At 40.8% G+C, this 17,225-nt stretch overlaps 1 protein-coding gene across 2 annotated transcripts; it reads left to right on the forward strand.

Annotated features, from left to right (window-relative positions):
• The first annotated feature begins 2,847 nt into the window (after window positions 1–2,847).
• Window positions 2,848–17,109, forward strand: LOC107102486 (embryonal Fyn-associated substrate-like). Of its 2 annotated transcripts, none has more exons than XM_015401814.1 (8): window positions 2,848–2,956; window positions 3,381–3,597; window positions 5,319–6,614; window positions 6,751–6,873; window positions 9,992–10,903; window positions 10,985–11,044; window positions 14,842–15,099; window positions 15,211–17,109. In XM_015401814.1, exons 2-8 carry the CDS (start codon window positions 3,586–3,588, stop codon window positions 15,394–15,396), a joined length of 2,847 nt encoding a protein of 948 aa, XP_015257300.1. In that variant the 5' UTR covers window positions 2,848–2,956; window positions 3,381–3,585; the 3' UTR covers window positions 15,397–17,109. The 2 variants fall into 2 exon arrangements, with proteins under 2 accessions (XP_015257300.1, XP_015257301.1); XM_015401815.1 differs by having other exon boundaries at window positions 2,868–2,956; window positions 3,351–3,597.
• The last annotated feature ends 116 nt before the right edge of the window (window positions 17,110–17,225 follow it).

A 17,225-nucleotide genomic window follows, 5' to 3' on the forward strand; every position in this document is an offset into this window, starting at 1 on the left:
ACTATGAAATGAGATTTTAATATCATGAAGAAAGACTTGAATTTTTGCAGCAGAGCAATGTTGCCGGTTTCTTTTCAAGGCACTAAACATGGAAATATGGAAATTACAGTGGCTAAAAGTTAAGCAGTGTTGCTTTAAAGGTTCTATATCATGTTTTTTTTTTTTCTTAGTCTTTCAAAGTCAACTGAATAAAAATATTGGCATTACAGAGCAACCATCATGTAATATTACTTGCTTTCTAATAATATTTTTCAAACCTATAAAAAAGATGCTTGCTTTCACTGAAACACCACCTCTCACCATTTGCTTGTTTGCCATTTTGTTGTGTCGTCGTTGAGCTGCTGCAGTATGGAAATCATAGCGCCTCCAGTAATTAGGCTCTTCCAAAGGAGGATGAACAAATCCGAGGCCTATTGCAGTGCAAAAACACATTTTTGTGACATTAGCCAAAAGTAGAATAGTTGCTTTCCCTCTGCAGATTAGGTTCAAATAGAGCGGCTTTGAGCAGAAAGAATTGCTTTGCCTCGCATCACAGAAAGTGTTGTTTACTTGGCAACGTTGTCATGGTAGGTGTATTACCATGGGATCAAACACAGGTAAGATAGACAACAAACTTAAGCTTATTCTATCAATGGTTTAAAGAGAGAGAAGAAGGTTTCAACATTGTTATAGTATCTGGAAGGTTTGCTACAGATTAGTGGAGCATAATAACTAAATGCTGCTTCTCTACTCTGGTTCTGTTTCTGGATATGCTGATTAGATTTAACCCAGAAGACTGGAGAGGTTTAGGCAGTTGATGCAATGGCAGTAAGTCATTAATTGGAAATTAGGTGATGCACTCTACTTTCTTAGTCTTAGTGAGGACACAGGCAGCAGCATTCTGGATCAACTTTAGTTGACTGACTGACTCACCTGTTAGGAAACAATTGTACTAGTCAGTTCGACTAAAGATAAAGAGTCAATTAGGTTTTCAAGATCTCACTGAGTCATTTACTTCTGGAAATGTTCTTAGAGTGATAGAAGGCCATCTTTGGTACTTTATGTGCCCCTGAAGATTTACATCTGAGTCCATCACTACTTCCAGATTTCAGGCCTGATCAGTGGACACAGAGAATAAAGAACAGCTTTTTTTTCAAGAGGTATAAGTATTCTGAACTCTGACATGCACTGTTATTTTCTCTTGTGCCATCTCAAACCATATTCCAATCACTGATCGACAATATATATTTATGTGCAATTATTTATTACATTTATTTATTTATTTATCTACATCTGTATATAAACCATATGCGTTTCTCGAGACTGAGCACTTTTTCATATTTTTCTACCCTGTCTTTGCAGTGTTATTGATGGCTTTTAATTATTGAAAAACATCTTTTTGTACAATAAATCTGTGAGTTTCAAATGTCAATAAATCTGTGAGTTTCAAAGTTTCAAAAGTTTCAATATTAAGTTTGATAGAAATTAAATGTATTAAGCCTCACAGAGTTGACTCTGTAAGACACTGCCCTCCCATTTGCATAATGAGGCAGAAATGCATACAGAAAAGTAAAAATGACAGGCAGAAATAAATAGTGGGTAAAAAAAAATACAAAGGCAGAATAAAACAGACAAAAATATTATATCATGCACATAAATAAATAGTTTAAAAAAATAAGTAATAAATAAATAAAGTTGAAGATTATAATGGACAATAATTAAATAAGATAATTATTACAAAGGCGAATAAATATAGAAGCTAATTTAAAGAGATATACTTTGTCTCACTGTATAATTTAATTTCTACCTACATGAATTTGTTTATTGTATTTTTGGGGGCAATTAATTGAATGGTTATTTATTTACAGAGCAATTTATTTATTTCAGTATTTATTTTTAGATATGGCACAGTTGGTCCATTTTTAACTTTATTATTTAAAAAGTAAGTACAAACAAGTAAGACAATAGCAACAGTACAAATCTGTGGAAGGCATAGTAGAGGCAGATTTCAAAAATGGAAGTACAAGGCATTGCTGATAAGGAAAAAAAAGAATACATAAAAGGAATGCCTTATAATAATGAAATGACTACTAACATGACAACAAGGGGATTCATGTTAGGTTTGTTGAACATCAGTGGGCAAACCCATCAGTATTTCAGTCAGGTATTCGTATGATTTGATACATTTAAGAGATTTCAAATATAACTTGAATTCGGATAAAAAAAAAAAAAAAACTTTAAAGATTGGGGATAATCTCAACACTCTTTGTTTATTATTAAAGAATTTTGCTAAACACAAAATTTAGTCACAACAGAGTTCTGTTGTTTTGTTTTTCAATAATATTCCAAAAGTTACCATATCTCTAGAAATAGATTCAAGAAGTGCAATTTTTGATTTGATCCATGTTTCGAAGCAATTCCAAAATGTTTTGGTTTGATTGCGTCCATAGAAATCTATTGATTCTATATCCCTTTCACAGAATGAGCATTTATTGTCATCAATATTAAAAAATTCAGTAGTTCTCTTGAGGGGTAAATTGCAATAAAATTTTAAAATAAGTTTCTTTAGCTTTTGGATGTATGGGGAGTTTTAGATAAAGAGTTCTCAGTGTTTAAGTTGATTCATTTTATTTTTGTTTATTTTCCCCGGGAATAAAGTTTCGTTTAAACAATTCCTAATTGTGCGGTTATTGAATTGTTGGTCAGTGATTGATGTTCCATTAACAGATAGATTGGGTGGCCATAGCATAGCTATCAGTTAGTTAAGAGGAGAAAAAAAATAAAGAAAGAAAGAAAAGAAAAAAGCCTCTCACAATATGGCGGAGAGGTTTACGTAGGACGCTTTTACGTCGTCTCCACCCCTACGTCATCGAACCCGAATGGCCATAGATTTTCACGCCTGGAAAGAAGCGATTTCTCACATATCCCTCTCAAAGCTTTACGTCGATGGGATCTGTATTGATAGGGCTCATGCAAGGTATTTAATTTAAATTTTTAAAACTACGATGCAAGCGATTATCAAAGTAGTAGCTGCTGATTTATCCGCTTTGCTCCATATCCATTGTTTTGAATTGAGTGTTAGCAGCGATAGTGAGTGTAATCCAGACGGTTAGTGTTTAATGCTAGGCCTCGCTACGGTTTACTATCGCCTTAACGGCTCCTAATCGCTTGAATTTATATTTATTGCTGATGTCAGATTCAACACGCCGTTTATTAAGGTTATATAAGCTGTTTTAATGCTTTAAAATGCAGTATGTCAGGGTTAACGTAAAGTGTGGGCACGTTTTTATTTATTAGAGGTGTGTGATTTTTATATTTTTTTAAGGCGGCCGGACCGGTTTGGTTTCTCGGTTTGTTGTCTCTCATCAAAGCGTGATCGAGGGTTTGTTCGTGGATTGCAGGAGATCCGCGTTGAAAACGGAGGTGGAGGCAGCCCGGAGCGCTGAGATGAGTCCAGCCCAGAGCCAGCTGTGCCCCGGCAGCCAGTCTCCCAGCTGCCCGTCAACATCAGGAGGGAGGATCTGATGTGATGAGCGTGGATGGATGGATGGATGGATGGATGGGCTGAACGCTTAGATTTCACAGATATCTGATGAGTTTGGAGTCATGTCTGTCTCTGTAAGTACATTTATTACCTTCCTTAAAACTTCTAATCTAATTGTGGTTTATAGATCAGTAGTGAATACATTGAAGCTGATGAACATTTTTTTTCCCTTTGAGTATTTTTTTCTGTATGTTTTATGAGGATCCTCATTGCCTTCATTAGTGTTTTCAGGGGAAGGGAGGAGGGGTCCCACATGGCTCATTGGAGCCTCCCCATCCCTGAGGGGGGGTTTGGTTTAGAAAATGAAAGGGGGGGCCTGACTCTCTGACTTTGGGTTGGCAATTAAACCCTAAACAGCAAGGGACAGATGTGCCTCTCATCCCCTCCCCCTGCCTCTCATCTTGCTCATTACCATTAAGCTCTTGTCCATTTGATCATTGATCCACCTCCGACTGCTTCCTCTTTCTCTTTTGGCCATCATTACTGACCAAGATGGGGATTTGGATTTTTCATTTGGATCTCCTGAGCTCTTTACTATTCAGTGTGTTTTGCTCTCCATTTCCTTGCAGTACAACACTGGGTCTCTTCCCCCACTTTATGCCATTTCTTGCTTTTAAATAAAACATGCTTACCATGATTTTCCACCTAGCATGGTGATTTGTTTTTCTTCTTTGTTTGATATTTTAATTTAAATGCCCTGTGGTTGATCGTTTGTGTTTTTCTTCATGTTCTGAGCAGCTGATATCGTTGTTAGTTGATCGCAATTTGAAATAAGATCAGAAAAAAAGAGCCTTCATGTGCTAATCCAACATGTTAAACAAGGTTGGGAGCTGCCAACCCTGCCTACAGATTTTTATGCTTTCTGTTATCCTCGTGCATTTTTCTTCTTTTAAAAAACATGTGACCAAATTGAAACCCCAGACGGTTGCAATCCAGTTTCTCTGCACTTTTCTTGCGCTGATAAAGGATTAAACAAGAGATAGTAACAGTGGCAGTTCTAGATAAAATTTACCAACAGGCCCCGGTGGAGTCAGTGTTTTTTTTTTCTTTTTTCTTTTATTGGGACAAAGAAAAACACACAAAAAAAGAACAGAGGAAGAGCACGCTTTAGTTTATTAAGTAAGGCACAGACCTGTAATCTCTAAATAATTCAAGCGCATTTTAAAGATGAATTAGCAAATTAGACCAAGAGACAAATCAGTTATGGCCTTTTTCTGTGCACTTGAAATAAGATAATGGTTGTTTCTTTTTTTTGATCATGTTATTCCATCAACAAATTTTCGTATCTATCTGCTTACGTCAAGGTAATATACACATACTGTGCATTATTTAAAAAAAAAAGTTGCTGCATCGTCATTTTTTGCAGTTTTTTTGTTGTTTTTTTTAGATCAGGGGCCACTGGCTCCTGTTGGCCCCATCTAGAACCGCCCATGTCTGAATTAGTGTGAGGATTTTATTGTACGCAGTATTCATGGTTCATAGATCATAGATCATGACCCCTATCAAACTAAAAGATGGAGTCTGGCAGGACGTGAATATGTGTTCTTACAACCTTAAAGGAACATAAACATATATTTAAAATAATTTGTCGTCCTTTCACCCCACCCATAAAAAAAAGTTGGGTATGAACTGAGAACCTAAATATGGTAATAAACGCTAGTTTAATTATTTGTTGGGGTGAAAACATTATCCTAAACGGTTTCATTGTAGGCTGTATATTAAAATGATGTTTTAATTGGTGAACTAATAAGTGTTGAAGGCCTCAAACATCTTTCCTCCTCTTTTCTTTTTTCAGACGGTTTTGGCAAAGGCGCTGTATGACAACACTGCAGAAAGCCCAGAAGAACTGGCTTTCCGGAAAGGCGACATCTTGATGGTTCTCGAACAGGAGCACAACGGGCCAGGGTGGTGGCTCTGCTCCTTACATGGCAAACAGGGTATTGCTCCCGCCAACCGCCTCAAAGTTTTGCAGACTGCCCCCCCGCCGGGCTCTGAATCTAGTACCGGACCAAAGGACGACGCTGTGTACCTGTCCCCTAGCCTGCCTTTGGCGCGGACCGTCGCCGGCAGCAGCACGGCCGATGCAGACGGGGTTTACCTGTCCCCGCCCCCCACCGGTGGAGGGGTTGCCACTCGCACCGGAGAGCTACGCAAAGTGGAGGCTGGCCGGCCGCGCTCGCACTCTAGTTCTGGCACCCGCCCCAGACCGGACTGGGATATCGGGGCGGCAGGACGACCGAGATCTCCTTCTCTAAGGGGGCGGGGCTCCGAAATGTCTGGAACTGTTTACCAGAAACCACTAAGCCCCATGCCTTCTGCAGCTCTGCATGCAAGGCAGCCTGGAGTTCTCATAGCTTCGGAGTCTGTTTACCTTTCCCCCTGCGGACTGCCTAGGGCTACAGATGAACCAGAGGACACTACGTACCTCGTCCCAAGAGAAAAACAATCCGATGACTGTTACTTGGTGCCCAAAGGGACACCGCTTGCAACTGACGAGGTTTATCAGTCTCCGACAGGCGGTGGGGTGACCAGCGCTCTTTCTGCTAATGGAACCGCTGGGATCAGTGGAACCCCTCAGCCTAAAACAAACAAGGACCAACCTGGAGTGTATCAAACACCCAGCCCTGTCGGATCAAACATGCAACGACCGCCCGCAACAGTCCTGGCCCACCAGCACCCATCTCCGCTGACCCCCACCCCAGCGTCTCCCCGCCCCCTGCTCAAGGGTGTTCCCCCAAACCCTGCTGCCGCCAGGGGCAAACCTGCCACTGCCAGTCACCGGGGATCCCCTTTGTTAATCCGAGCAGGGCAGGTTAAGGCTTTAGGGTCGCCAAGCTTTGCCCGCAAACCCCCTCCGCCAGCACCACCCGTGAGGGGGGTCACCAGGAAAGACGCGCAGCAAACGACACCTTCGTCGACCGCTTCCAAATCGAAAACTCAGCAAATTCCCGCAAGCCCGCAGCAAAAGGATAAGCAAACCAGAACTGTTCAGAGTAACGGCGAAAAGAAGAGCAACGGCTTGGACAGAAGCGGCGGCGTGCAGAATCAAGCCGGGGAAAAGCAGGATTGCTCAGAAGTTGCAGCTGAGCAGGTATGGCGGCGCCCTAAACCCCGGATGATGCTGCTTCCAGCCATCCAACATTACAGCTGATGTTTTTCCAACATCATGATGGATGATCTCATGCTGATCCACAGTCATAACATGTTGTCCTCTGCTGCCATGTTAGGTGTATGACACCCTTCCCAGTGGCAGGTGGCAGCAGCCGGTCCCATCTGCTTGCACAGAGGATGTTGACGGCATTTATGACACCCCTCGGAGCGTCCAATCACAAGTTGACCCCGAGACAGAGGTAAAAGCAGTTATTTATTGCTAGTGTGTTGTTCTGTGTCTTAAAAGAGCAGACAAAGATGTTAGTGTTTTGGAGGAAATCTGAAAATGCAATCGGGTTGAGTCCTGTAGTCTAGTCTTACCTTTATCTCTACATGTAGAAGGCCCTGTGGCCCTTGAACCAGAAGCTAAAAAAAACATTTATGTTGATCTTGTGGTTTAAATTCATTCTTATGAAAATCCAGAGTGAGTGTCTTTGTTGGACCTGAATTATCTGAGACCATATGAGCCTTACAGAAAGCTACGACTCTACCCCTCCCCCACATGTTGCTGCCGACAGCTAGTAAGCTGTAGCGTATTGAATGCTTCAAGCAAACTTAGCTGTTTGGAAATGTTTCTGCACATGAAAATCACAAGTAGCACCTCTGTAGATAAGGCGTTATTAATGCTCTGGTTATTATATTTGAAATAAATGTAGCCTATTTATAAAAAAAAAAAAAAAGTTGAGAATGATTTTCTGAAAAATGGCATGTCTGATGGTATGAAATCGTGTGATGGGAACCTCAGACCAGCCCAGACCTGATGAAGTTTCCAAATGTTCACCAAAGAGCGTGGGTTTAATTCTGATGGCTGTAAATCTACCAATTACCCACAAGAGACTTTTTTTGTTTGTTTTAGTGTGGATCTAAAAGTTTTTTCAAAATTATACATGATATTTTACTTTTGAAAGTGGTATTTTGGTCTTTGATAAGAAAAAAAAAAAAACTCTAAAACAATGGAAAGTCTAATTTCAAGTTAATTCTAACTAATGCACTGATATTTATTTTTCTCTTACTCTGACTCTAAGTTAACTTGCCTCAAGTTATTAGAGATGCACCAATTTTGTTATATGACCGCCAACACTGTTTTAATTTAATTTTTTTTTTACCTGCTTTTTGCCTCAGCAGGATTTTTATTTTTTTTTGGGTAACCCCTAAAGGAACCTGATACCAGTTGAATAATATAACCGGTTGGTTCAATCAGTTCACGCCTTCATACTAAATTCAACAAGTAATGGAGGTTATGCAGCAGAACATGAAGGAACTAGCTTTTATTTATTATTATTACGTAAGGAAAACCACAGTAAACCGTATGATGTTGATCTGTTTATAGACCGTGGGCATAATGTTCTTATAGTCTTTATACATTTAATGAATAAATGAAAAATCATTGTTTTTCTCTTAAACGGTTGTCTATTCCCTATCTGGATCTCTGGCCGACTGATCCATGCATTCTTACAGTCTTGTTTCCGGATCCGACCTTGAAGTTAGACTTTACCAATCTAACTTATCTTGTTCTATCCTAAATAACAGCAGCCTTGGTGTCAAATATAAAAATCGGTTTGTTTGGTTTATATCAGCTAAGAAAAAATAAACTATCAATTAACTTTTTTGGTTTTTGATTGGATTCCTTATTGATCAATTGTACTTTTAAGAAAGTTTAACTTAGAGTTTTGTCTCGTTCATGTTTCTCATACTTGGTTTCATTTATTGGAGTCATTAGTTTAGAAATTTCTGGAAGCGGTGACTCTGCTCTGGAATTCATGTCTATACAAGTGCAGTGGGTCATGAATGCAAGAGATGCCTATCATATACCCGGCCACTATTTCTTCCCACATTCCACCATTGGTCTGTCTCCCTACGTCCTCCTCCCCCCCACAAGGCGAGGCCACACCTGTCTCTGTCTGCTGGGGAAGCCTGTCTATCCAGTCCAAATGTTGTTACTATTTTCTCCCCAGTCACACCCATGTGTGAGGGCCATGCCGTGGGTGTCCCACCACCACCCTGACCACAGTGGCCTCCCCTTTAATCTTAGCCTGCAATGTGAGCCAGCTGCTGGACCCTGTTTTTTCTTTTTGTCCGTCTCCTTCTAGTCCTGCATGTAGAATACAGTTTTATTTTATTGGGTATAAAAAAAAACAGTAATTGTTACCCAAGCAGGGGCAGTACTAAGTGTAGGCCCACAGGGGCCAGTGCCCCTAGAGTCATGGCCCCTGTAATTAAGGCATAGTACTAAACGAGAATTACAATGATTATGATACAATTCCGTTTTATTAAAGAATTAAAAAAATTTGTTGTATTAAGATAGGATCAGGAAAGGGGGGGAAATACTCTAAATTGTTTCAGTTGAATTAATAAGTTTTACTTAAGTTTTAACTCTGATCAAAACTCGTAATTTTCATTTAAAATTAATAATAATAATTTATCGATCAGTCGATCTAGAACTCTCACTGTTATGAAGTAGAGTAGCTTAAATTTTGCATAGATTCGTGGTTTTTCAAAATATTTAAATTTTTTGCTAATTTAAATTTCCCGCCTACTTCACTAGACTGGTTATGATGAAACTATTGGAGACTTTAGCAGAACATCTGTCAAATATACTGTACTGCATGCATTTTTACTGTGTTAAAAACATTTTCCACATATTGACTGTTGGATATCAAAGACATATCAACTAAAACCAGACTGCTGGGAGGAAGAGTTTTATTACACAAATTAAATGCAACTTTTTCAGACATACCAATATTGCAGCTTCAAGTTTTGACAGATATTGACCTGATGCAACATCAGCACGAACCTTGCATAGTTTTATTACTACTTTTGTTATGTAAAATGTTAGAAGAGGGTGAGATATCTCTGATTCTTAAACCAACACTGTGTTGATGCATAATTTCAGTCCTCCTGAGGTGTTAAAGCCATTTATTTTAGGTGAGTAGGGAAACAACACTTAAGTGACCTTAGAGTGAGCCCAAATGCACGAATAATCCAAAGCAAAATTTTATCTTTTGCAAAAAAATAAAATTCTTAGAATGGGTTGAAAAAGGGTCTGTAGTCATGTGAATAAGAGGGTGATTGGAATAGATTTGGGGAATGCCTGGGAGGTACAGTATAGTCTGCTAAATATTAGCGTGGATTTGGCTGAGTTAGAACGTTCTTCCACAACAACAACGGGGTTATAGCTTTTAAATTCTTCTCCCAACCCATTTGTCTAGTGTTATTGGTAAGAGGTTATTAACAGACGCCTTCTCAAGAAATTTCTGTTTTATTGGACCTTTTCCTGCTGGTAAAATCCTTGAAAACTGTTATTTTCTCAACCTGTAGGTCTACGATGTTCCCACAATCACTCTGAACAAGTCGACCATCAATCTTGAGGAAGATGAAGACGAAGTCTACAGTGTCCCCACACTTCCAGGGATTCCTCTGGGTCCGGCTGAGTCCACCGGCAGCCTCCCCACTGAGGACATCACCTGTTATGTCCCGGGGTCAGAGAAGCGAGCCAGCAGCGGAGAGCAGAAAGACTCGTCCGAGCCGGACTGTGGCATCTACGACATGCCCGCCCTGACCATTGAGGTCCTTCCTCATTCGTCATCGTCATCCTCCTCCATCTCCACTCGCCGCCACTCTGTTTCCAGTAACGGCTCTGGTGATGTCCAGTGGAAAGCTTCTCTGTCGAACCTTGTCCACTCGCTGCTGAGCGCGGCCTCCTCCCTGTCGTCACGGGACCTGGCTACCTCCCTGGCTGAGATCCTTTCCACCTGGAAAGCCAGCCATGCAGGGGACCCTCCCCCACCTCTTCAGCAAGCCTGGGCTCGGCTGTCAGACCTGCTTCCGGCGTTATCCGCCGTCGGCAACGCTCCGCCTGCCGAGGGGCTCCTATCGCTGGTCCAACGCTCTCTCGAAGAGTGCAGCCTCCTCTTACAGGCTCAAGGGCGACCTCGTCTGTCCTCGCAGGAATCTCTGTCTCGCAGGCCTCTGCCTGCGCTCCCGGTGGCTGATGGGAAGTCATGCTGCGGTGGAATGGGATCTCGCAAGGGCAGCTGGATCCAAGAGCGGCCCCTGCCCCCGACCCCTCAGCCCATGTTCCCCTTGGCTCCCGCTCAGAGCTGCATCACCCTAACGGTGACCCCTGTTAACGGAGAGGACGACCCCAGTAACGAGTATGCAGGGATTGGTTTGACCCCCATCCCTCCCCCGGCACCCACAGGAGACAGTGTTGGATATGTCAAACTGCAGGTCAGTCTGCTGGTAGCTGTTGGTACCACAATGACTGTAAAGGTATTCACAGCGCCACTGATTGTCCTCTTATGTCATCAGGGTAAACCCGATCTTCCTCCTGAGGTCCTCAACGAGAACGGACAAAGTGGAGAGCCAAGGGTGAGTGATTTCCCCGGTATTCCTCTAGTCAAAGAAAGTTCTTCCTGTTTCTAGAGTGGTTATATGGTAAATTACCTGATTAGAACCATAGATTCTACCTTATCGTTAAGAAACTGAGATAAAGCCGAGACGAAAATGAGGAGAAAACAATTTTAGCATCAACACCTGTCTGACTCTCCGTCCCTCACGTCCTTGGCCCAATCATCTTTAACACCTTTCCTCTGTTCATCGAGCTTCGGTTATTACGCTGTGTGGGATCTAAAGAGAGCGGCGTTGAATCTAAAACCTCCAGACTAAAGTCTAGACCTTGGCTTTGCCATTGAATACCTTGATGCGTTTGCTTTTCGGCCCCTCTGCTGTAGATTGGCAGCTGTGTTTGGGATCAGGGCTTCTTTTGCATGACCCGTTTTGACCAGACATCCTCTGCTGGACAGCTGACCTCACATTTGACTGTGAAATCCTTTGGTACGCAGTAGGGATCATGGGAGAATTGACGACGACACGGCGCTTAAGGTTGTGGCTGCGAAACGAGCACATGCTCCACAGTTTGTGTGAATTGTTTTGTGCCGATAGTTTAGTTTCTACAGCATGGTGCATTACATCCGTCTCCTATGTTAGACGGACATCGTTCCAGTAGTCCTTTTTTTCTTTTTCCACGTTCTGCCTCATGTTGTCATATTGTGGATTCAGACAGGAAGTTCTCATGGGTTTTTATTTTATTTTTTTTACCAATTTCTCTGAGCTTTACACAGTTTAATCTTGGGGTGAGCTTCCTTGGCAGATTGGCAGCTGTCTGACATGTTTCCCACCATAGAGCGGTTTATCTCCGCCCAGGCTGATGAGCAGCAACAGCTGCTTCTTGACGCCGTGTTAGAAAACTGTTCACACCTGTTGATCAATGATCAGCAGTACCTGGCTGCTACTTTTTCTGCCGTTGAGGCAACTTAAATAAACCTGAAATTCTAGTTTCTTCTCTGTTATGTGAACCTCTTAAGATTGAAGTGCGCTTTCTTTTTCCCGTGACTGTACCTGGGCCTGTTGTGTCACTCTCTGCTTGCTGTCAGCCATGATTTGTGTAGCGCTAAAGCACAAACAGCAGCTCCGCTTGGACAAGTCACTTATTCACTCTGACTTGACAGCGCGCTCTGTTTACTACTAAGCACTGTGACTCATTAATCCTGCTCTCCGTAGCTGTTTGCTTCCCAAAGCAGACTCGCTATGTTTATCCCCCCATCATCACTTTGCTTTGCACTGGCTTCTGCAGCCCTTGTTGATTGCAGTGTTTTAAAAAAGACAGAATAGCTGCATACAAACATTATAAACTGTCACCATTTTTTTTCTTCTGAGCGTCCAGCGTCTGACTCTGAGGTCTTGTTGTACTGCAACAAGCTGAAGTCACGTCTTCAGTGCAGCAGTCTGCATTTTTCCTGCCGCTCGCTGGGTTCCCTTGTCATGGCAGCTCAGGCCAAAAACAAGAGTTCACTTGTAATTCTCAACAATCTGGCCTCACATAGGAAGGAGGCTCTCAGGACAATAAGTGACAGAAAGCACAGTTCTTCCTTCAGCAGAGCTTCTTGTTTTGATGTACTGCTTCTCCAACGCTGCACTTACATCTGAGATGTAGAGGAAAAGTTCTGCAGCTGATTTCCATTTAAGTGAAGTAAACCTCCCTGATATTCTTTGTTCACAGTTTGAAGCAGTTTCCAATAAATATGTGTGGCTTAAAAAATCTTAGTTGAGCTTTAATAAAAAAAAAAAAAAAGTGAAAGTGACATCATTGGGGCTGTATGCCATGTAGCCTTGCTTCAACATGAATAATTTACTAGGCTGATCCCACTTTTGGATCTGACTCTTTTTCTTTTTCTTCTGCTCCCTTTCTGTTGTTCAGTCTCAGTCTGCAAGTGTTGTTTTGGGTTAGTCCGTTGGGATGATTCGAAAAGAGTTACCAAGAATTAGAATGAAGTAAAGGTGAGGTAAATTTACAAGAGCGACATGCAAAATATTCTCCTCCTAAATCATCCGAATTTGGCCAAGTTAAGACGTGAAGCTTGAATGAATGTACCAGAAACCAAAGCAGCAGAGGCGTGGAGAGATTTGAAAAGGCTTCTTTTTTTTTTTTTTTTGCTTTCAGATAAAAAACTGAAAAGTGTGGCTTTCTTAAGTTGATAATTTGTCGAAGGTCTGTATACATGCTGGCCATGAGATTTACGGTAGGTTTTGTAATGGCAAATCCAGATTTGGAAAAAAGTTTCCTGAGTTTCTTTTTCAAATAGAATATAAACTTAATTGAAATTAGCCCCTTTTTGTCTTTAGATCCCCTATTGGGGAAAAAGAGAACAGCCGTTATCTGTTTTTCAGTTTTAAAACAAACAAAAAAAGAGAAAAAAACAAAAAGAATAAATTTAGATAACCTTTTCCAATTCAGCATCCCCCTTCCACATCCATTTTGTTTTCGCTTTGACACAGAATCAATCTTGACAGCCAGCATAAAGAGAGTTTGTTCACCATTTATTTTGGTCAGAAGTTTTGTATTTATAATTAGTTTTGCCAATTTAGCCATTTCATTGTCAATATAAAAATATATTGTGTTGAAAAGCTATAAAGATCTGGTGGAGTGCCTTGAAGCTGTCGCGTTACTTCCTGGTCCAGAGTGGTACTGATGGTGGTACTTCATAGCTCTGCTGTTTTGTGGCCATCCTTTTCAGTAATGCCCCAATTTTTGGATGTCCCTAATAACCATACAATTGAGGGAGAAGTTTATTTACTTATTTATTTTTCGACATTAGAAATGGAAAATGTTTCTTTCTTTTTTTGTTTTGTTTCTTGATTATTGTATTTCCAGCCAAAACAGCCAAAATTAGCTTGTTTTTTATTCTATTTTTTTCTCTTATTTTAATTACAGCTAATAGCTGAAGCTCAGTTACAATGGATGGATAGCACCTGGGATCATCCATTTTGAATTGCTGCCACAAACATCTAACCGTGCTTAGAAATCTGGATTTTTGTCCCAGAAAACACAAACATATTTTGATCAAATGGATTTATTTAAAGGTTCCTACGTTTAGGGTCATTATCCTGTTAGATCAGGGTCGCCAACTGATCTTCAGGATCTACTGTTGTGCAGATTTTAACTACAGTCCTGCTCTACCCCACAGCTAATTTAAATGACTGATTACTTCTTCAGCATGTCATCAAAGTTTGGCAAAGCCCTGTTAATGAGCCATTAATTTGATTCAGCTGTGTTAGGGGAGGGGATGCGTCTAAAACTATTAGGACAGTAGATTTCAAGGAGCAGTGTAAGGGCGTGAAATGCCGCCCAGTTTTTGAACACCTTCTTTGGCCCTGCAGGAAACAGTCCCCCAAAGCATAAGGCTGTTAGCACTATGTTTTACTAATGGGATGGCTAATTAGAATGTTAAAACAATTGTTTAGCATTTTTTATGAGGATGTTTTTATATCCTAACCCAGCTTTAATCTACATAACTTCCTCCCCAACTTGCCTGTTGCATTGCTTGGTCCTCATGGTTAATTCAAGAATAAAAATGCATGCATATTGTGACTTAAGAGTAAATGAAGCTGAATAGAGATGTATTATTTGTTTAGATTATTTGTTAATAATTTTCAATCCATGAGTTCTTAACTTTCTCCTAAATAAATAAATAAATATAAAAACATAAAATACATAACGGCTTGCAGCTTTAATGTGACAAAGTTCAAAGGGTGTAAATGATATTTGCAGGTGGAATTGGTTAGAAATGTGCTCCTCCATTCAGTTTCTGTTGCGTTTCTCCAAACAGCTGACTCCGTCGCCTCCTCTGCCGGTGACGCTCTCCCTGGAGGACTCGGAGCTGCTGTCCTTCTACTCCTCCCAGAGCCTGGCGCACCTTTCCTGCCTGGCAGACGCCATTGATGTGCTCTACAGCAGCGTACAGGGGAACCAACCGCCTCGCGTCTTCGTCGCCAGGGGGAAGAGCCTCATTGTCACCGCGCACAAGCTGGTGTTCATCGGGGACACTCTGTCCCGCCTCCTGACCTCCGCCGACCTCCGGGCCAAGGTAGGCATTGAGCTCCTGGCATTTCTCTAGATCATCCAGTCTAACACTTTTTTTTTTACTGAACGAAGAACAGATGTCTTGGTGACTGACCTTTACCGCCTCCCATTTCAGATCACAACTTCCGGAGGGAGACTCTGCCAATCGTTGAAGGCGGTCGTCGTGGCAACAAAGGGAGCAGCACAAAACTATCCGTCAGTATCTGCCACCCAGGAGATGGTGGACCGCGTCAATGAGCTCTCCCAGCAAGCGGCTGGGTTCTCCACTCTGCTGCAGCGTCTGGCTCAAATATCTTCTTGATATTTCTTGACGTTCTGATAGAAACTCTATAAACACTACATCTATATTTTAGTGTTGAAATGCCTTATTTGTCCTCGCACCACTATATTTCCATACCTTTTGTCTGTGAGGGAAGCCATTCCCCCTGCGCCACGTTTAGCCACTCTGCAGCTGTTATAATTCGGCTGGGTTTTCATTATGTTGGTTTCTCTTTATAAAGACTTTATCCCCCTTTTTTAAAAATTTGCTTTGATGTCGGATATCTTTGTTTTTTTAAGTGTTAAGTTATTGAATATTGAAATCCCCCTGAGGCTGAAGCAGTCCATGTGGACCTGTTATTTTGGGTGCTTTGCTTTAATATCCTTGCCATATTTCCTTTTCCTTGCACATGATGGCTGTTTTTCTTCCTTCCTTTATTTATTTAGTAAAGCCCACTCTTCCAAAAATAGTCCAGAAAGAGGGCCTTTGTGTTCTGTTCTGGCCTCCCTTTGTACAATGATACCCGACGGTCTTTTTTTTTTGTTTATTCATTACTCTGAGAGCATGCTTACTTTAGTATTTCAAAGGAAAGATCAATGAGGGGATTGCTTTCCATTTCCATTAGAGAACAATTCCCACTCAGCACATTCTTCAGTTAACCGTTATGCAGGTTATTGAAGTATCTTAAAAACTCAGTGTTTAGAGAATGACTAACGTTGTATTGATGAGAAATTACCTAATCTTGTTCTTTCCCACAGTGAGGTGGATTAGAAACCTGTAGACCGAGTTCACCTGTCGCAACACGTTTTGTTTGGATGTGTCTCTTTGCATCTTTTTTTTCTTTGTCATTCATCTTCATTTCCCACCAGATGCCTAACAATGATGCGTACTCATGTGGAATTAAGCAAATGTAAAAAAACTAAACAGAAAAAAACAGACCCTTTTGCATAGGTGTTATCTCTCACTTTAGGATGCACAAATGTCACACGCCTGACTTTTGAAACGGTCGGCGTAATGCATAATTTACCACGTTGACCCCACTCAGGTAAAAACTGCTTTATAAATCACACTACATCATCAGATTAATGGGAAAAAAAACACCCGGCATGTTTTTGAATACTATGTTGTTGCTGCTTACACTAATCCTGATCATCATGACTAATGGGGTCTTTATGGAGCAACTTGGACATGTTTACTGTTAAATTTAAGCTACATATCGTATTAAAGTCGGGAGAAAAGGGCTTAAAGTTGGGATACAGGTTTTAATTTTTTTGTAAAGGAGTGTTTTGTTTTTTTTTTGGTCATTAATGTGACTGTTCAGCAATTTCTGAAGTTTTCATGTGTTTCTTGGAGGGCTGTTGTTACATTGTCTTGTCCACCTGCGCCACCTTGTGGTATATTGAAGTATTGCCTTCTCCGGTTTTATTTTTGAGCATTATGATCGATAGTTTTTCTTGCTTTAACCCTTTTTGTTCTGGAGTTTCTTGTTTGAACGTCTTTAATTTCCAAACATTTTGCATATGCAAATTCTTCAATCACAAGACTTGGATTACAGTGTTTTGCAGTTGTTAGATATGTTTTTCTAACATTTTACATAGCAATACACCAATATGGCGATTTTCTTATCTAAAGGTTTTTTTTTCATTGATAAGAAACACACGTTACTATGAACACTACAATTGCTGTATGTATTTTGTATTTCTGCTCATAATACAAAATAGAGTTTTGCAACAAAGCAATCTTGTTTTCTGATGTCACTGTTTTAAATATTTATTTTACTCTTAAAGTTTTTATTTATTGTTTCCCTTAAATTTTATTGTTTCCAAATAAAGTCACTTTTTTTCTTCATTAATCTTCACGGGATAAACGGC

Source organism: Cyprinodon variegatus, unplaced genomic scaffold (genome assembly GCF_000732505.1).
Source record: "Cyprinodon variegatus isolate N-32 unplaced genomic scaffold, C_variegatus-1.0 Scaffold1262, whole genome shotgun sequence".
In the NCBI taxonomy this organism is placed as follows: domain Eukaryota; kingdom Metazoa; phylum Chordata; class Actinopteri; order Cyprinodontiformes; family Cyprinodontidae; genus Cyprinodon; species Cyprinodon variegatus.